This window comes from Drosophila suzukii, chromosome 2R (genome assembly GCF_043229965.1).
Source record: "Drosophila suzukii chromosome 2R, CBGP_Dsuzu_IsoJpt1.0, whole genome shotgun sequence".
Taxonomy (NCBI): domain Eukaryota; kingdom Metazoa; phylum Arthropoda; class Insecta; order Diptera; family Drosophilidae; genus Drosophila; species Drosophila suzukii.
The window spans coordinates 20462457-20483515 of NC_092081.1; the positions used below are offsets into that span (position 1 = coordinate 20462457).

The 21059-nt window shown below is 41.7% G+C and overlaps 3 protein-coding genes across 3 annotated transcripts; 2 read left to right on the top strand and 1 right to left on the bottom strand.

Moving 5' to 3' along the window:
- The first annotated feature begins 75 nt into the window (after positions 1-75).
- Positions 76-14615, top strand: LOC108010178 (uncharacterized). Its single transcript, XM_017075021.4, has 9 exons — positions 76-711; positions 951-1057; positions 1809-2127; positions 2228-2332; positions 2545-3206; positions 3448-3672; positions 12046-12683; positions 13167-13381; positions 13950-14615. The coding sequence occupies exons 1-9, from the start codon at positions 133-135 to the stop codon at positions 14055-14057; spliced, it is 2958 nt and encodes a 985-aa protein (XP_016930510.4). The 5' UTR covers positions 76-132; the 3' UTR covers positions 14058-14615.
- LOC108010177 (NADP-dependent malic enzyme) lies at positions 1056-3721 on the bottom strand. The gene has a single exon (XM_017075020.4). The coding sequence runs from the start codon at positions 3634-3636 to the stop codon at positions 1762-1764; it is 1875 nt and encodes a 624-aa protein (XP_016930509.2). The 5' UTR covers positions 3637-3721; the 3' UTR covers positions 1056-1761.
- Positions 14616-16614: 1999 nt separating the features above from the next.
- On the top strand, positions 16615-18155 carry Parp16 (Poly(ADP-ribose) polymerase 16). Its single transcript, XM_017072641.3, has one exon. The coding sequence runs from the start codon at positions 16899-16901 to the stop codon at positions 17985-17987; it is 1089 nt and encodes a 362-aa protein (XP_016928130.2). The 5' UTR covers positions 16615-16898; the 3' UTR covers positions 17988-18155.
- Positions 18156-21059: the final 2904 nt, after the last annotated feature.

Genomic DNA, 21059 nt, shown 5'->3' on the forward strand with positions numbered 1-21059 from the left:
TAAGGGCAATACCAAAACACACATTTTAATCTCATCTGAAAAAATTGAAGTAGGTAGTAAAAAACAAACCGTTGACCGAGTAGCATTGATTACCATTGATCATAAACAAAATATACAAGAAAATCTGCAAGAATGTCAACCTTGCGACTGGCTCTTCAATTCATTCTGCTTGGCCTCGTACTAGTTTCGGGAAAGTTTCGCTATTACAGGAAGTTTAGATACTCCCCGGAGCTGATAAGCGAACTGAAAGACTTTGAAAAACTTATTCCCGCTGTCACCATCGACGAATTAGTCGCCGAGCACATGATTACGGACTCGGGTTTTCGCAAAGCCATCAAGTTTTTGCGCAGCTCCGATTTCAAGAGGTTACAACAAAGCACTGAATCTCTGCCAGAAGTTGTGGATCTGATTAATTTTGTGCACCTGAATGATACGGTCCAAAGAAAAAAGCACCATGACAATTACAACAGATTACGGAGGTCAGTTGGAAACGATATCGGAGAGGAGATTATTTTGGTGCTACTTGAACCGATCTACGAGACCAGACAGTTGAGTTCTTTTACCAGCTTTGTGCAGGAACTACTCACACATCTGCCCCGAGATCGATTTGTGGCTTTGATCAATGAAAAGCGACAGAAAAGTGCTATATTTGCTGAATTCTATACGGCACTGAAAAGTGCTGAGTTCAAGACAAAATCTGAAGCAGCTTGGGTAAGAATCATTAGTTTATGATCAGAGGAAGAAGACAATACGCTGAGAGTGCATTTAAAATATTAAGTTCCTGTTGATATCCAATAATCCAGGCTGCAAAGCAAATTTTGTAATATAAAATATCTAAATGTTGGTTTTTAGCTACCATTAATATTTTTTTTAACAAGATGCATACATTTGTCGATTTTGCTCTGTGAAGCACTATATCTTTTATATCTAAGCACCTCCGTTAATTTCAGAACACCCCCAATGTCCAAAGCGTGGTTCGCGAGCTCTCAGGTCATTCCATCAATGCGCAGGAACTGAAAACTATTGGCTATGAAGTCATCTCCTGGGGTCCAACGTAGTGTGTGAAATGCCTGACAAGTTAAGCCTAATAAAATCGGAACTTATCATGTGTCGAGTTCTACGGCCACCTGTATAAAAATATGTGGCTAATAAAAATTCCAGCTGGGCTCTCCATTCATGCCAAAAGGCCAACTTCGCCTGATAATAAACGATAGCCGGAAAATGCAGTGAAAAACCTAAGCAAATAACTCAATGTGACAAACGGACACAATGCCGGGTTGCATTTCATTTTCCGTATTGATAAATGGAATGGAATATCATGCTTTCGCTCAGACGCACACCTGTCAAAGCCAGACTCGTGCAATTTAATTTGTCTGACTTTTTGTTGTGGCCATGTTTCCTACCATTTCATGGTGGTTGTTTCAATTATTTTATTGTCGTACGGCGATAGTTTCGAATGCAGTCAGTGGGGAATTCAGAAAGCAGCCAGAGGACCACTCCTACATATATGTACACATATATGGTATGGTATAGTATGGCCACACAGCATGAGTTGACACATGAAAATTGCATGCAATTAATTGCCCGACGGCGCACTTGTACTCCGACTTTGGTTCGAATCGAAATCAATATGCAGACTGGGGCAAACAACTGTTATTAGACATGATATGCCATGCAATTTGCCCCCCAGTTAGTGCAGCCCCCTAATCCCGACCCTCTGGTTAAGTCCATGTAATAATAACCCCGCAGTAAGTACAGGTCCTAGATGTTGAGCGTGTAGTATTTGCGGGACTCGGTGGTGGCGATAGTACGGTTCTGCATGCAGTAAACGTCGACGATATTCATGCGGTACTCCGGATTGTACATGGAGTTCTTGATGTACTCCATGGGGTTTTCCGGCTGCGGCCACAGGGTGGCCAATCCGCGGCGAAAGGCGTAGATGAAGATGGCCTCGGCCATCTGGAGGCTGATGCACTTGATCTTCCTCATCGGCGGGTAGACATTCCGCTTCTCCAGATCGCAGGGCCAGACCAGACTGGCCAATCTCTCAGCGGCCACGCAGAAGGCCTCATCTGGAATGGTGGTGAATCCAGCCAGCATCACGCCACAACTCAAACCCGCCACCAAGTAGGTACTGGTGCAATGACCCGGCTGATACCACTTGTTGGCATACTTCAGAGGAGGCAGCTTGGAGCCCGAGATGAAGATGCAGCGACCCTTCGTATAGGAAAAGGCATCCTCCGCCGAACACTCGGCCTGTTCCCGGGGTCTGGACAAGGCAAATATCACCGGTTGGTCGGAGCTCTTCTCCATGGCCCTCAGGACATCGGGAGTGAAGCTATTCGGCTGCGAAGAGCCACCCACCAGGACATTGGGCTTCAGCTCTTGAATAGCCTCCACCAAAGTGGTTATCGGCTCTCTGGGATTGGCGAATTCCATCAGCTCCTCGGGAATATCCTTCCTGCCCAGCACCACCAAACCATTCGAATCGAAGAACCAAACTTTCTCGCGGGCTTTCATTTCAATAATACCCTCTCTTTTCAGCAGGGCCATGCACAGTCTAGCCATTCCAATATTTATGGCATCGCCTCCATAGAACAGAAAGATATTCGCCGAGAAGAAGACCCTCTTCAAGCGGTTGCAGACTATAACCCCAGCCAGAGCCACTGCAGCCAGGCACTGGAAGTCCACATCCACGATGCACTGGCGGGCGCGGTACAACTTCAGTTGCTTCTTGGCCTTCTGGGCCTCGAAGTCCTTGCACAGGATCAGGGCATGGGAGCCATACTGCTGCAGCACGGCCAGGGTGAACTCCTCGAAGAACTGATCATACAGCTCGTCCGAGGCACGAGGCTCCTTCAATCCCGTATAGGCTGGATCCTGCAGCAGCTGCTCATTGTTGGTGCCCACATCCAGCATAACGGCCAAACAGTGATCCGGATGAAGGCCGCCAAATACGACGCTATTGTGAATATTGGAGAACAGCACAGGCATCTCATCCACACCCAGGTCACCCAGACTGAGAACCGAAGCCCCATTGCTCACCAGCAGGCAACGAACCAGTCTATAAGGCCAGTTGGCCAGGATTTGAGGGATATGACCCAGATCCTTGATGCAGATGAACAGACCCTGGCCAACGGAGTGCAGCATCCTGTGGATCTTGAGCACCTCCATGTTACCAGAGGCATCCGTCAGTGGCACATAGCGTTCGGGATTGGTTAACAAAAGGTAGTAGAACAACCTCCTATTCCTGCGCGACAAGTAGGTCAGGTAGACATACCTCTGCAATTGGGTGTTAAACGTGTCCAAGGTCTTCGCGCAGGCCGTCACCTGTTCATCAATGGTGCGCACTGCCACCGGAAGTAGTCCATGGATGGACAGCACTCGCCTTTCGTTCAGTGTAAAGGCCAGTCCCTTGTTGTAGTTCGTGTTGTTCAGCATCCACAGACCATTTAGCTTGGAGGCCGACAGCCGGGTGTCCGTCCTCCAGAAGGTGTTCAGGTGGCGGGGAAGGGAGTCGATCTTCTGGGACCTCTCAAAATCGCTCACGCACTTCAGCTTGTTTTCCGCCTCCTTTTTCTGCTCCGCCTTCTCCTTTCTCGTCCTGGGCGACATTGCCAACGAGTCCTTGGGCATGCTGCCTTTTTCGGGATGTGAGATGTGTCGGGATATGTAAGGTATAACAACGTGGAATATTACTGACCGAACAAGACCTGAACCAATACTGACGCAGATAGCACCGCCTGCTTGTTCGTCTCGCACTCATTTGCATGCACTGAGACAAATTGTACTTGCCTTATACTAAACTAGCTTTGGTTTGGTTCTAGACTTTATTTGTTAAAAATGTAAAATACCGGATTATTAATATTTAAAGTTCATCTATGGTTTAGAAAATAAGGCATGTGCGGATCCACGGGGTGATATAGGGGATAGATTACCCCACTCGGTTTAAAAGGTATACCTAATATGTATTTTATTTCAAATTGTTTATATCTTCTCAACACATGTTTTTTATAACCCCTTCCCAACTACAAAATCTTGGATCCGCCCCTGAAAATATTATAAGAATATATGGGATAAGGTTTGTTCAGATCATTTATTGATTTATTCTTTAAGTTCAGAAAGACATGATCTTTTATGAGAACGTAAAAAAAACGTAGTAAGTAAAAGTAAAAGAAGTTTACAGAATGTAAGTAAATATATGTTCTTTATGAAATTTCAATTATTATTTTTTTCCGCAGTGCAGTAACCCAAAACGTAGACCAAATTTGAGACCGCATTCAGCATCGTCATTCCCCGCGCTTCGCCACATCTCCACTTACATCCACATCCAAATTCGCATCCACATCCACATCCACATCCACATCCGCAGCCACATCCACATCCATCCGTCCCACCGGGCATTATGCAAATTGTGTTGCGCACTTTGCGGCGACCTCAAACTCGGAGTGACATCCTAAAATGTCGCCACTTCCGCTTCGGATCTAGAACCCCCACACCCCACCCCCACCCCCTAGAACCCCCCGCCGAACAAGTTTGTCAGAATTTTGATGCAAAATATCAACAATGTCTAGGGGTCTGGGGGTCTGGAGTCTGGGTCTTGCGAACATCAAAGTCTTGGCCGCACCTTTTATGCTAAATACGCGCGACAGACAACACAGAAACAGCCATTGAAATTTGTGGCCATCCCAAGTGCACTTGGCCAGCGGAATCTTAAGTGGAATGGTAATACTTTTTGGCCCCAAACCGAAGATCTCTTTTGGACGGGGTGGAGCGGACCCTGGCTGAGCATTAAAAAACAAAGGGAACCGAATGGCCCGGCCATAAGCGGCTTAATTTCCTCGGAAAATGTCTGGGAACCGGGTTGTTTCGCCCTACTCAACTTGCACATTCCGATAGGACTAACGGGGGGATACAAAAATTTAAATACAGCAAAAATTCCATAACTAATTGGAAGTGGAAAAGCACAATACACACTAGGAAACAGGGACTGGAGACCGGAGACCTTCCGAAATCCAATTATCTACCGAGATGCACAAAACTCTGTGGGAAAGCCGGGTGGTGTTGAAGGATATGTGGTTGGATGGGTCTGATGGTTGGATGGTTGGGGGAATATGCATCACAGGTTCATAATGAAATCAATTTTCAATCAATCGTTCGCATAGCAAAGTAGCAAAAGCAACAGCAGCAGTGTTTTTCTCAGCTCTCCTGGGGGAGACTTTTCCTCCTGTTTTGTTTCGCTTTATTGGGATCCTTGTTCGGGGCTCCCTGCTCCTTGGACATTTGCACTTTTTTCGCATTTGCACTTTGGCCCCTCTGTGTGCCGCCTTTTTTACCTTTTCGCTTTTCGGCCACGGATGTGCTACAAATTGAATTTCTGCCGCGGGACACATTAAGCGATCGCCTGCCTACGGCCTTTGGCATTTGAACATAAAAATTTATGCGATTCGAGGGGGTAGTATCGAAATGGGAATGAAAATGGGTGGAGAAATGGGTTGGGGATATGGGGCTGCAGGTGCCCTGCACAAAGAATGTTTATGCGTCGTTTATACGGAACAATTTGAATATTTTATGGACAAAATTCGATTTCGGCTCCCTCTCGTCCAGTACGTGCACTAAAAAAGTTTTGCATATGGAAATTGATTTCCTTTGACCACACATACTCGATAGTCTGCTATAAATACTTGTGCGTCCATGTCGATGTCCAGTTTTTGGTCATTCACACGCACGCTTAGGCAATGCCAAAAACTCTGGTCAATTCGGTGCCTGACAGTTGTCAGGCTGCAGAAAGAAAAAAAAACAGAAATTTAGCAAATATACGCCGAGAGCAAACAGAAAAGAACAAAAGTAATTTGCACCTATACGAAAAAGTTTTGAAACCTGGCAATTTATATGCACCACGTGACGCTTTTTTAGAACCCTGCAGCCTCACCTATTACACAGGGAAAACAAAATATCCTCGGAAAATAATAAGCAAATGAAAAAGGGCTTTGTTAATTGATTAATAATATATGTAGTGTATACTTGATATCTTATCTTTTCAATTAGCAAATTAACAAATTCATTTTCATAGAATAACACACATTGCAAATTAAAATTCGATATATCTTTTTTTGTTAATCAAAGTTAAATATTTTGCCCTTTTTAATAGCATAATAATCTTTTCAATTCGCAAATAAACAAATTCGTTTTCAAAGAATAATAAACAATCGAATTTAAATTCAGTTTCTCCTTTGTTGTTAATCAAACATAATTTTTTCACCTTTTTAATTGCCTAACAATAACATAATAAAGCATTATATTTTCTTAGGGCTTTATATTCATCTATTATATAATCCGAATAAACTTAAAATATTTTCTTTCCCTGTACCCATACACAAATAAACGTCACCCTCCATCTTATTATCAAACTGGCTGAAATTGGTAAAATTTTTACTTTGGTAACTTTAGCTGGCCACAAATCAAATCGAATAAACTCCATATGGATTTGGTCGCATTTGCAGCTTAAAAATGCGCAAAACTAATACAGGCGGTTGGCTGCCATAAAAAAAGTGGTCGGCCCTTGGGGAAATTGTTGCAGTTTATCAAATATTTTCGCATCGCCTGTCGTGGCCAGTGCATTTTGGCATTTTTATTGAAATTCTCCATTTATTCAGCGCCCTGGGCATTTAATGAAAGTGTCACACTATTTCACAATTTCGGCATTAACTATTTGGATAATTTATGGGTCTCGATGGGTTTAGAACGAGTGCAATGGAGTGTGGGAGGTTGTTGTTAAGGGGGAAATGGAAGTGCTACTGTATCCTGGCTTCTGGATCCTGGATCCTACCTACTGGCAACTGAAATAAATGTCACATGACTGTCGGTGTTGCTGCTGTTTGCCTTTCGCCCCGAGGCTTGCACAAAACTGCTCAAAGTGAAAAGTCTTAAATAAAAAATTTATAAGCTTAATAAAAGCGATGCAGCAAAGGCACAGAGTGTGGGGAAATTCTGTCGATTCCTTGTATAGCAGCATATACACAAAAATATATATATATACAGAGCACACACGACAAACTTTCAAATCGGGAGCTACGTGCGTCAAAGCCAAAAAGCCCCAACTTTATATCGCGCTTTTCCCATCCTCCCTTGCCATTTTACCCCTGCTTTTACTTTGGCAACTTCAAAAGACTTTTAGCTTATTTTTTAAGTCCTCTTTTTTCTTGATGCTGCCCCCTACAGCTAGCTGCCTTTCCTATTTTATTTAATTTAATTTTATTTTATATTTCTTTTGACCAAGTTTCTGGCGCGTTTCTGCTGGTGTCGTTGCCTATTTAACCGGAATTTAGTGTTTATTTGGTTTATACCGGAAGTACAGAGCCGAGAGCCCCCGCAGTCCAGCTGAATTATGTAATTAACTTGTTGCACGCTCTTGCAAAAACTATTCGCAATCTGGGCAAAACTAATCGCATGTATCCGGCAAATAATTCCGCCGCAAACGGAGCCGCATTAGTGGCGAATTAAAGGACCCATAAACACGAAATCAGCGCATGCGAAGCGCCTCCGAGGAGCCAAGTCCGCATAAAAATTGTTAACGGAAGCGAAAATTAATTAAGCCACAGGCCAAGGGCAAAGCACGCACTGCCACGCCATGGTTGGGAAAACTGTGGGGGCGTTGGAAAACCTAGTTGCCGAAAAGTGGGCGGGGCAAGTCGGTCATCTGAGCAGGATGCTGCTCGGAAAATATTGAACGCCTGCCCCGAAGACCGTAACGCGCTTTTAGACGTGCTCAAATATTTGCCAAACGTGTCAAAAGCGACGGAACACTCTGCTCTTCAGTCTGAAGGATGGGTTGGGGATTCCCCCAGAATTCCCACCACCCCACGAAAATGCCAAAAACCCCAATTGATTGAAGGTTGCGCAGGCAGTCGGTCGACAGCGTTGACCTGTGTGTAAGGACATAATTTCTGTTTTTGTTACGCTCTGCTGACATCCTTGGCGGGGGCGGAGCTGGAAATCAAAGCCAAACCCGAAAAATTGATTGACAACTGACGGGGACAAGTCGGCGTGGATAAAGTACATATCGATTGATCTGTCCGTCTATAAATAACCCATATCGTAATCAAAATGTCACAGTGGGGGTAAACGTCACATAAATAGGTGGGCATTAAATATGTCGGTTTGGTTAATTCCTTAAATATATATGGTTATTTATAGAAACCAATTTATATCTAACCAGAGTTTTCCAATTGCCGGAATATGAAGAATAATTATAGTAATTCTTATAATTTAAGTTCTCATTTATAGGAACCAATTTATGTATATGGTACCACATATCTCAGGTTGATATATAGTAATTAAGAATTATTATAAGTATACCTAAAATATATCATTTTTATTTATTGGAACTAATTTACATTTTACCATAGGTATTTCTAGTTTATAGAATTATAGAGAATAGTAAATAAATTAATTATTATCAATATAAATATTAATTAAGCTTAGTTTTACATCATTTTTGTTTTTAATTATAAATGTGTAAATCTATTTATAAAGTATTGATTTTTAATAATATATTTCTGTATGTATGGGTGAATGTGCCATATCTTTTAAGAATATTTACACATAATCCTAATCCAAGCTTCACAGTGAGAAAAACGTTATGAATAATAGGCATGCATTAAAGGTTGGTTCGGCTTAATCTTGAAAATATAGTTTTTCTTTCATAGAAACCAATTTAAATGATTTCATATACTTCACTTGAACAACAATATAAATAAATGCATATATAAATATATCTATTCCTATAAATATCATAACTATAGTTTGTTAAATGTGTAAATAAAATGCCGTTTATCATGTTCCAGTTGTGTATCCTTTTCCTTCCAGTAGTTTACTGATCTGCTGACATTTCGATTTTAGAGACATGTACCCAATTAAACAACAGTCCTTCCTACGTGCTGCTAAAGTGCAAACCGAACTGGCAAAGAGAAAACATTAAGTGTGAAACAGATTACAAGCTCGGGAAGATGGGATGGGGGGGTTCCTGGGCTCCAGCTGGGGAATCTGGCAAGAAGTTTTTGGGGACAGGCCGCCCGGCAAGGGCCTAGACAAGTTAATTTATGGCAGTCAGTGAACCATCCCAGATACTACAGGCAACGTCTGCTGATGCCACAACTCAAAGTGCCCCCTTCTCGGGGCTTTCCACCATGCAATCCCTGCAATCGGATTTACTACTCCTCCGGAACTCTCCCCCTTTTCCACCGATTCTACCCTCCAGTTTTTTTGTTTTTCTCCGCTGCGGCTGTTTGTGCGAAAACTTTTGCTAATTTGCGGTAATGTTAATGCTGAACTTTGCACAAAATTAGTCAAGTTCTTGGCGCGGCTCGACTTGGCGCTGCGGATTAAGCGCCATGTTACGCCAAAAGTGTTAAGTTGGAAATAAATGTTGACACTTGCGGTAAAGCGGAGCTCTTATGCCGCAACATAAACAAAAGGCGCCTGGCCAGGAAAATCACTTTAAAACACATGGCGTCGAGGGGGGGCAGCCAGGCAGCATGAAATTAACTGGTCCTCGTCCTCGTCCTGCCAGGATGCACTTCGTCCTGTGATCCCCCACCTCCTCATCCTGGGACTCAGGTGCGTGTGTACCGCTGACTTTGCCGGACTGCAGTTAATTAAGTCGCCGCCAACTTGGGCCGACGCCACCTTTATGGCAGCTGAGGTATGCCAGCAGCTCACTGAAGTATTCTGCTGGGGCCAAATTAATTTATAAGTTTGGTCCGCTCGACACACTGGCAGAAAACAGGGCAAGGGGTGTGAATATATACACTAAAAAAATGTTTAGAATAGTAAAAATAAATATCTGCATATAAAATTTTAAATTTCATATTAAATGTTTAAGTGCGGTATATATGTACATGGGAAAAAATATGGAATACATGGAGTATAAATAAATATTTGTTGAAAAATTGAAATTTCATAATACATTTTTTAACTTAGTTCAAAAACAATCTAGTCATTACAAACTATATTAAAAAAATGATTTAATCTTAACATATTTAAGCCATGGTGGAATAACTTTGTTTCTATGTTAGTCATATAAACTTAAGGTATTTTTAATCCGTATAAACAACTATTTCAGATTAAAATCAATGTGACAAAATATATTCATTAAAATGATTATACTTTTTAGGTAATAAATTGAGTATGAGATTAATTTCTATACCATTTTTTGTAGTGTATCTTCACGTTTCATTACCGGTGTGTTGCTGAAATCTTTTCAATGTTAAAAATTCTGTGATACAAGGAATTGGGTCTCTTACCTGTAAGCTAAGAAAATATGTATTCTAAATGTTGAGATAATTGATTAAAGAACTAAAAAATATAAAAAAACTGCGAGGAAAATCGAAATGTTTAAAAGCATTCCTACGAAAAATATTACAAAGTTTTCGTGACAATACTTTCCATACTTAAATAGAGATTCTTGTGGTTTTCTAAGTAATTAATTGAACCTCACATAAAATCGAATCAGTCTAAATTTCTCAGAGTGCTGGATAACTGGCCGGGCCAATTGTTTACGGTTCCAGCCGAGCCGACACCGGCAAACTTTGAGCCCTCGAAACTTTGCGCTCCAAATTCATAAAGTGTCATACGTTACGGGGAAGGCCGAGACCGAGAGCCCCGTCGTCTGTAGTATAGGCCAAGTTTTAATCAAGTTGGGGGCTTAGCGAAATAATTTATGTAAAAAATTGCGGTGCAACTAAAGTTCGGTCGGCTGACGTTGACGACGATACAATTATTATTGGTTTGTAGGCAGAACAGAGCAATTTGCAGGCTGTGGTGGGATGTGTTCTGTGTTCTGTGGGCCTGTAATAAATCAAGCCAAGTGAATAAATCATATCTGGGAGCACGCAGCGCGGGAATGTGGAGTGTCACAGTTGACACATGCGAAAGTGAGCGGCAAACGGCGACGGCGACGACGACATGAAATAATGACATGAAAATTGACAATTTTATTCCTACTTAACTTGCTGAATGAGCAAATGAATATATCAGCCGGAATGAGTGCGAGTGTGAGTGCGAGTGTGATTGCGGGGATGGGATGGGATGGGTACATATGCATGTACATATTTTATGCACAGTTTGACAAGCGAGCGAGCTGGAAACGAGACCTGAATGGGCGTCTGAGCGATTGACTGAATGACTGACTGAATGGCTGGGTGAATGACTGACTGAATGGGTGACTGAGTGACACACACAGTGACTAACCGGGTGACATTCCCGCCAGCTGTCAAAGTGTGAATATCACACTCAAGCGCCCGCTGAGTGGGGTGTTTTGGGTGCGCTTTTCTTTGATTTCCATCGGTGGAAATGCAGTTGGCCAGAGTCGCCCACAGGAAGCCCGCCCACTTTGGATAATTTACGAGGACGAAGCGGGGCTCCTATGGCTGCGAGTCATGTTTTATGGCCTAATCGAAGCCACCGATAAGAACCATAAATCAATATTTTATTTACTATGGATTTAAGGTACACTTAAAGTAAAATGTACCTAACTGAAGCTGAACAAAATATAAAGTGATAACTTATACGATTATTAAGTTCAAAAATGAGTTATTTATTAACTAGGATTATAAAATGAGCTATAGTCGTTAATATTAAATTTTATTAAAAAGGAATTAAGTATAGTTTAGATTTAATTTTGCTATTCAAATATAATTTAAGTTCTAACAAACTTAATGTTTTGGTAATGCAAGTTCTTACCAAAAACCCTTTAAAAATGTTATTATATATTTTTTATAACTTATGAAACTATAGAATAATGATACATACAAATCCATAGAAAGTCTGTATAATGTCTATAGGGCTTTTCAAAAAATTAACTATTAAAAGACTTCTATTTTGATCTTTTTAAGTTCCTTAAACTTAAGCTTGCTTGTAAAGTATAGCTTTCAAAATAGTATAACTTATTTTCAGAGTGTTGTGACCTCTCTTGGCTGCACCTCGGTCATGAAATCCCCTCCATAACTGATGGTTTTTGTTGAATGCTACTGATTAAATTAAATAATCGCTGGGACAAAACGATTGTCACAGTCTCGAATGGTCTCCAAAGTCTCCACAAATTGGCGGACCAAAAAGTAGCGTGGGAAGAGGCGGCCAGAAGTTCAGAATCGGTGCAGGAGATCACATCGCCGGAATGAATCGCGGTCACCTGGTACTTTTAGTGGTTTGTGCCGCTGGCATTTCCCTGGCAATGGGTTTTCCACAGAAAGAATTGATAAGACCGGATAGTGACGAGTCGGATGTGAGTGGCATTGGCTTCGTGACCCTGGATGGAACCGCCAGCGATGAAAGTGACGAAAGTGACCAAGGCAATGAGTCCGATGACTTGATATTCCTGAGTCGCAAGAAGCCGACTCCTGCTAATAACTCCCTCGATCTGAGCGCCTTTGTGGCCCTGATTCCCCTACAAGAAGTCCAGTCCATAGCTGCGCAGTATTATCACCACGATGCGGAGTTCCAACGCGCCTATGCCTTCCTAGCCAGCAGCGACTTCGCGGACATCAAGCGCAAGATCCTTCAGCTGCCGGAAGTCCTGGAGTTTACCAACTACTTGGGTGCCCATGGTTTGGATGTTGTCAAGGTGATGCATGCGGTGGCGGGGGTGTTCAAACCCTCCATTCTGGGCTCAACTGACGTCAACGGTGCGTATACGTGATTTTTGTGCAACTCCAAAAAATTTCAAGCTTTAAAAAATATTACATTAATTTATTTTAAGAAGTATATAGTTCACATTTCTATAAATATTGTTTGTAATTTTGTACTTTCCTTTAAATATTTAGTTTTTAGAGACCTCAATGATTTTTATTACTACTTAAATTCAAATAATATAATATGCAACACAATTTTTACATTAAGAAATTTATGATGCTCCTATTTTGCAATGTTATGTTAAATATTCGAGTACACAAAACAAAACTTAGAGAACGAAAATTAAATTAAATTAAATTATTTAAAACTAACATCACGTTGAGAAAACGAAATTGTCTCTCCAAGCAATTTAACTTCATGTTAACTTTCACCGACAAATAACAGACTATATTCTCAATGGCAAATCTGACAAAAATCTTTAGAAATTTAACAATTATAAAACATCTCCCTTAATAAGAAAATACTTTACTTTTTAGAAGCATCTAAAGCCGCAACCACCGAGGATGGCAGCTCCACCGACGGGGAGAAGCAGAGTGGCCTGCATGGAATGGTGGAGAGGGTCCTGGAGATCCTGCCGCAGGACCAACTGTATGCCCTATTTTTCGACGAGTTCGAGAGCAACAAACAGTTCGCAGCATTTGTCGACAGCATTAGCAGTCCAAAGTTTGCCAAAATTCTGAGCGGGCTGCAGGTGAGTCGAAAAACCGGAAACCCCCATGTGGTAATTGTATTTCAGTTGGGGACACGCTTTGTTTGCTCGGGCCCCATCCCCTTCCTATAAATACATATTCTTGGGGAAAATTGTTTAAAGGAATTCCATTTGAAACGGCCGTGCTCGATTGCCAGGCTCCATAATAATTTACCAAAGGGACGTGAGAAAAATTTCCGATTGCTTTATTGAGTTTTGGCCAGAAAGAAGGTGCAGGTTAAAAGTGGGCTACTTTTATATGCGATTCCGTATACAAATCAACTTCCGTTGATGCCTCAGAATTTTCAAGTGCCACCGCCTTTCTTTTTATGCTTTTTCTGCCGCTTTTCCCACAGCTTTTTCCTTTCGCCTCGCTTCTAATTGGCAATTGAGCTGGGCTACGTGAGGCACATATTTATGAAATCAAATCGCCAGCCAGCAGGCAATTTATATTTATTTTCCCCGGTCTGTACCGAGCCCATACATATATATTTATCAGCCATTCGATGCAGAGTGTTTGTGATAATTGATTTCGCCGCACTGATTCCACGTTTCATCTTCTGCGTTTCAGAACTCATTGCCGCTGCGAAATTTCCTATTTGTCCTGCACAACAACAGCATTTACGTGGAGCGGATTGTGGAGTCTGTGAAATCGTATTTATCCATCTCCAGCTTTTAATTTGCTTAAGTCTTGGGGATTTTTAAAAGTTCGCCGGCATGTTAAATGTGGCAGTTAAACTAGGCAGCAGTGAAGGAAAGTAAATAAACTTACTGATTTTTGAATTTAAAATGAAATACTTAAATTACTTATGTCGAATTTCTCAATGTCAGGTTAAAGTTTTCGTTTGTTAACTAACAGGAAGGTAAAATGAATGAGAAGTTAAAAATTGCCTAAACTCTTCACAAAGTCTGCTATCACTGATAACATAACTTATCATTGGTAAATTCGGTCCGACAAAAATTGAACTTAATGATAAAAGTTAACATTACATTGAGAAATTTGTACTGGTTAATTACCCAACTTCATTCAATTTCCAATTTACTTTCATAATATCACCCATAACTTCAATAACAACCTTTTTCCAAAAATGTGTCTTATCTATTAACCCAACTTATACGTTTATAATTTGGTAACTTTCCTATCTCTGTGTGTCCTGTTTAACCGCCACTTTTTGCCTACCCCGAGCATATGAGAATGGGCCCCCATTTAGTGTGTAATAAACGGAAATCCTTTAAAGACATTCGTTTGTCCTGGTGGCGGGAAATCGATGCGAACTGGAATTATTTAGCAGGAGGCGCCTCCGGGGAATTGACAACGCCAAAAGAAACTTGGGCATATTAATAACATTGCAGGCACCCCCGAAAAAGCTGAAAAAAGAGGGTTAAATGACGTCAAAAGTTTATCTGCGAAAAAAGTTGCCACGGCTGTTGGCTCTGATTTATGCCGCCGAATGCCAGGAGACGCCTTCAACGACGCAACGCAACAGTTGCAACTCTCTTAATGTCGGCGTTTATTTGAATAAACTCCAACTTTGATTTCACAGGCAGCGAGCACGGCAGAGGCAAAAAGTTGCAAACTTTTTCGGTTAACTGATTTCCACACAGACCCACACCTGCAGCCTCCTCGCTTTCGGTGGGCAAAAAAAAAGGTACAGGGTGGGGAAAACAAAAAATTATTTCGTTCTCGCGCCCCCCAGGAGACTCATAATTTAGCGGGAGTATATCAATAAATTACGCATGCAGCAGCAGGTGGAGAATCCCAGCGGTTGGGGGTTGCTGCCGCAGATAAAAGTATTGAAAAAGTATCCAATTAACTGCGTAGCTATGATGCAACTTTGACCATTCCATTGCTGCTCCCTCGGTGGTGGCTTCTGCTTCGTTCTCGACTTCATCTCATCTCATCTCGGGTCGTCCCAGGTTAAGTCACCCCCGACATAAGGTGAGCGTCAGCCATCAAGCGGCAGACGGCAGGCATCAGGCATTCGACATCAGGCTCCATTAATCAATTACAGCCCAACCAGGCAACAATCCAACCACCCACAGCAGCCACCCAACCATAACCCATCCGGAGATCACACTTGCCAACTGTTACTAACGCCTGCACTCGAAGAAATTACAGACTTGTGAAGTCATAATCAAAATAAGCGAGGGAAAATAGTAACTATTTATATTAAATGGTTACTTCTACTATAATACTTTAGTTATCTAAAGATTGGTGCAACACTAGGTATCTAGAACCTGGAATATAACAGCTAGTTCACCCTCATTGAAATGCAGGATTTCAATATTGCATTATAGGCTTAATATCTATATATCGATCCTTATATCTATCTATCTATCTATCTATCTATCCATCTATCCATCTATCCATCTAACCATCTATCCATCTATCCATCTATTCATCTATCCATCTATCCATCTAACCATCTATCCATCTATCCATCTATCCATCTATCCATCTATCCATCTAACCATCTTTCCATCTATCCATCTATCCATCTATCCATCTATCCATCTATCCATCTATCCATCTATCCATCTATCCATCTATCCATCTATCCATCTATGCATCTATCCATCTATCCATCTATCCATCTATCCATCTATCCATCTACCCATCTTTCCACCTATCTATGTATCTATGTATCTATGTATCTATGTATCTATGTATCTATGTATCTATGTATCTATGTATCTATGTATCTATGTATCTATGTATCTATGTATCTATGTATCTATGTATCTATGTATCTATGTATCTATGTATCTATGTATCTATGTATCTATGTATCTATGTATCTATGTATCTATGTATCTATGTATCTATGTATCTATGTATCTATGTATCTATGTATCTATGTATCTATGTATCTATGTATCTATGTATCTATGTATCTATGTATCTGTGTATCTATGTATCTATGTATCTATGTATCTATGTATCTATGTATCTATGTATCTATGTATCTATGTATCTATGTATCTATGTATCTATGTATCTATGTATCTATGTATCTATGTATCTATGTATCTATGTATCTAAGTATCTATGTATCTATGTATCTATGTATCTATGTATCTATCTTTCTTAATAAAAATTCAAAATAATTGACTAAACATCAAAATATTAAGAAACCATCGTTGTTATTCTTAAACAAGGTTTTTATAACGTTCTTTAAACTACAGAACTATGAACCTTCGCAATAATTTATAAGTAAGTCGAAATCCGAGTTTAATGTCAAAATTGAGAGCCCAAAAAGCGATTTCAAATATTAGAAAATATTCGAGAAACCCCAATAAAATCCTTGAGTTATTTCTTCAAGTGCCTTGCAGGACGAAATCCAATCTCCTGCAACCAGAGCAGGGCAATCATCCGACCTGCCACCTGGGCGACACACTTCATTCGATTGTCGAGATTGTCGGAGGCTTAGATTGATGCCCGACGGCTTGCCGAAAACTCTGCGAAACAATTTCAAAATTTCAGTCTCTGAAGGGAAATCAAAATCAGAATCCAGTGAAAATGACTGTGCTAACGGGAGCCACATCCGTGGGATTTCCCACTACGATGCCGGCGAAGCGGATCAGCTGGCGGCGATTGGCGGCCCTACTGCCGCAGTCCATAGTGGTGCCATTTAACGCGGAAAGGGGAAGGGAGATTCCCAATTTTAAAGATCTAATTCTCCTACAGCGACGTCTTCAGGATGATTTCCTGGCCTGTGAGGCTCTATGGACGATTTTCGTGGCCGCCGCCTGGAGTTATCGCTACAGGACGAGGCTGAGGCCTCTGCCCAGCCATTGGGGAACCATAGATCTCTTATGTAACACCCTGGGCGAAACACCCAGATTGGAGGCACTGCAGCAGCAGCTCATGCACTGCGAGTACCAGGCCTGCTCCCCCAATGTGGTTCGTTTGCTGACGGACGTATTAGTGGATCAGGCCGATCGCGTGTCCTTGAGCTCCCTGCGACCCTGTGAGTTTGGTGAGCTGTACGCCCACCTGGGTATGCCCCCTCCCAGCAGACCACCCACCCAGATCTTTGAGGTGAGAATGGGTGGGGAAAACCAGACGGGAGAGGCCTACGCCCGTTTAAGGCGGGACAACAGGGAGTCCGTACGCCTGGGATTCTATGGCTGCAAGTTGGAGAAGCTGTACGCCCTGCTAAATGCTAACTCATTGAATGAAGGACGGTTTCTAGAACTAACCAGCGATGTGAATGAAGCTCTATCCAAGAGTAAGCCCCAGGCTGGAGTGGGTGGCTCCCGGTGCGGATCCATCCTGCGCTGCGTGGCTGTGGTGGAGTTCGTCTTCCAGGACAATGAAACCAGCCCGGATAAAAGGCATGTGATCATCAGGGATGCCGAAACCATGCAGGTCTCCTATATCCTCCTATATGGCCAAAGTTGCCACGAACATGCGGCTGAGAAGCAAATGCAGCTGTTGAGGGAACCTGCCAGGAAACTGCTCAATTGGCTGGAGGACCACCAGCATGAAGCCATTTCCTTGGGCGTCAGTCTGCTGATCGTTTCCTCGATGGCCCATTTTGGCTGCAGTTTCTTCCGCCTCTTTGCCCGAACCGGCTTCCACGTCTTCAAGCGGGGATTGCTGTGAAAATTGATAATCGCAAACTTTTATCCCAGCAACTTCCATATCCTGTGACCTTGAACTGCTGCAGGGTTTTGTTGCCGACTTCAGTTGGATTCCCCACTGAAGTTGGCCACAAAACCCAGTGGCAGGGCATCAAGTTATGTGTGAAATGAAATCGATTTGTGTCTTTAACTCTTCTCACAGATTCTATCTTCTATTGCGGAAGTTGAGGTCAAGGGGAGGGGGGTTGTAAAGTGGCGGACCTTGGCTTTACAGTGCCCACATAAATAACAACAATTTAGCATTCACAAGTGACGCAGTAAAAATTTATGCGCTCTCGCACATTTTCAATTTTCTGCAATTTTTCTAGCAATTGTGTGAAATTCCTTGCGGCCATTGGGCAGCAGCAGCTCCAGTAGACGATGCATGTGGCAAGGACACGGACGGATTTGTGTGTGTACTTGTGAGTGGGTATGCACTCAGAGAAATTTAAAATATTATTTTTGAACTGAAACTTAGAAATGTAATTTATAGGTTTTTGTATCACACTCTGTCGATTTAATATTACTTAAGAGCTATTCCTGTTAATAGAAAAATTAGGAATAGAAGAAAAGAGTATATTGAAATATTTAAGATTTGATAAATTATGCTTTAATATTAAGTTCCACAGAAATAAGTAAACAAAAAGTCGCATTTAAAATAATGCATTTTTATCTCGTATTCACAATGAAATTTTATAAGAAAGGAAAAGTAAACTATTTGCCCTCGTACACCATATAGTCAAACTGGAAACGTAAATTAAATTTAATATTTACAATAAAAACATCATATTGCCATCTAGAATAATTTCAATACCTTATTTCTTCTACTTTTTTAATTTTGATATTTCTTTCATCTGTTTCTATATTTGTTACCCCTTTTTAAATTCAAGGACAACCCCTATGTTTTATTTTAAGTGCACGTTCTGTGAGCATTATGTGCCGCCGGACACTTTTAGGGCCGCACAATTTAGAGACTTGGCTGGGCTAGATTTTCCATTCCATTTTTTGAGCACGCTTTTCTTTTTTTGTGTCATGGAAACCCGCCAGCAATGTGTGTTCGTGTGTACTTATACTCGAAGTATGTGTCGCTGGCTGGCTCCGCTTTTTACATATGCTCGTCTGCTCGTTGCTGCAAGAAGTTATGCCCGGAATGCCAAGCTGCCGTTCGATGTCCGGGCTTTTGCCGCCGCTGGTCAGATGGTCACATGGTATCATGGTCGCATGGCCACATGGTATCATGGTCCCCTGGTCTCCTCGTCTCATGGTCGGATGTTTAGATGGTCGGCGGGACATTGCTGGCATTTTGAGGCGTTGCTTGTGCGAGACATTTTTGCCAGCCATATTTCATTGAATTTACATGCCCGACTCGGGGTTTTCGCCGCCTGTTTGTGCTGCAATTACCGTAAACTCTCCGCCGACGCTCTATCAGTGCTGATTTAGACCCCATTTTCCGCTCCTTGGGACCACTATTTGGGCCCGGCTGACAGTTCCCAGCAACCATTAATAAAGGCACACATCAAAGTTGGCATTCGCCACATAAAATTCAATTTAGTGACAGCGACACCAAGTAAAAAGGCCATCCCCCGAGTGAAAAGCCAAGCCGAGATGCACATTAGCATGAATGCACAGGGAGAAAAACAGCATCTTGTTATTCAATTTGGGTTTAAAGAATATTTAAAATGTATTTAAATATTTTTAGTGCCAATAATCATACATATTTGGGCTATAAAAGAACAAAGATCGGAGTAAAACAAAAATATAAGTACTTAATTTTTAATTTAAGCGAGGGGAGTTCTCAAAGAAGAATTGTAAACTTACTTGGTATTATTTTTTACTCAAAGTTTTGAGAATTTAAAAGTTATTCTTATATTAGTCTCTAGATTTTCCCAAATTCCTTCTGTAACTTACATTTTTTAGAAAGCATTTAGGGATATAACAGCTATTTTAAACCCAATTTTTCAAATATTTTTTGGAACACTTGTGAGCTTATTTTTGTTAAGTGCACCAAAGGGCAGGGGGAGTTAAACAGGTTGGAGTGGATAACAGATGAAGGGAAATAGAAAGTTCACCCACTTAGGTCCTGCACTCGAAACTGGAATCAAAATAAATGTCAACGCTGCTGTCACACAAAGCCAAACCGATTTCTACCCCGCTTTCTCCATTTCTCCGAGCTTTGCAGTAAGAAAGAGAGTACCATGCCATACCATCCCCCGATTTCCTTAGTTCACTGCTTGGGGTCGAAGTTTTTGACTTCCTTAATGACAAAGTGTGGTGACGTTGGCTTCCCTGCATCCACAGGATGAAGATGCGGAGGATGATGATGATGTTGATGTCGATCTCCATGCGGCAAGGACGTTGATGATGCAATTTCCCTGGCAGGAGTGGCCCAGCCCATTGTTCGTTTTGTTAATCTAGCAAAATTGATAAGGTGTGAAATTCTTGATTTTATTTTCTGCCTCGTGCGCACCAAAATGTTTTTCTTTCTTCGAACCACCTTTTTTGCCTTTCTTCTTGATTTTCCTCCCCCACCCGGTTATTGTTGGGGTTTTTCCTGTTTTTACTTTTTGGGGCGGCCTTTGATGTTCTTTGATGAGGTGTTTGTTTAGTTTTTCCTCTCTCTCGATTTTTTTTTTGATGTTTCGGCGCTGTAAACGCAATTTGGATACGATTCGGGCGGCAAAAGCCCAACCTGTCTATCACGCTTTTTTCCATTTACATTTTAAACGAAATTTAATCCAGTTTGTGGCAGCGCAACAACACCTTCTGTCATACGCTTTGAAATTTAAATAAGCAAGGAAATTGACTTTGCAGCGACGGCGGAGTCATAAGAACATGCCACATAACTGGCAGTCAGTCAGACAGAGTTACATTCGGTTTTCCATGCGTTTTCCGATCGTTTTCCCTGGGCACCGGCTTAATTATTGGCCCGTCAATTGCACAAAGAGAACCAGCAATGGAAACCGAAACAGAAGCAGAAATTGTTCAAACGCTGGCCGGGCATAAATTGATTTGTACCGACACGGGAAAAAAGTGTGGCCACCGATAGTGCGGGGTT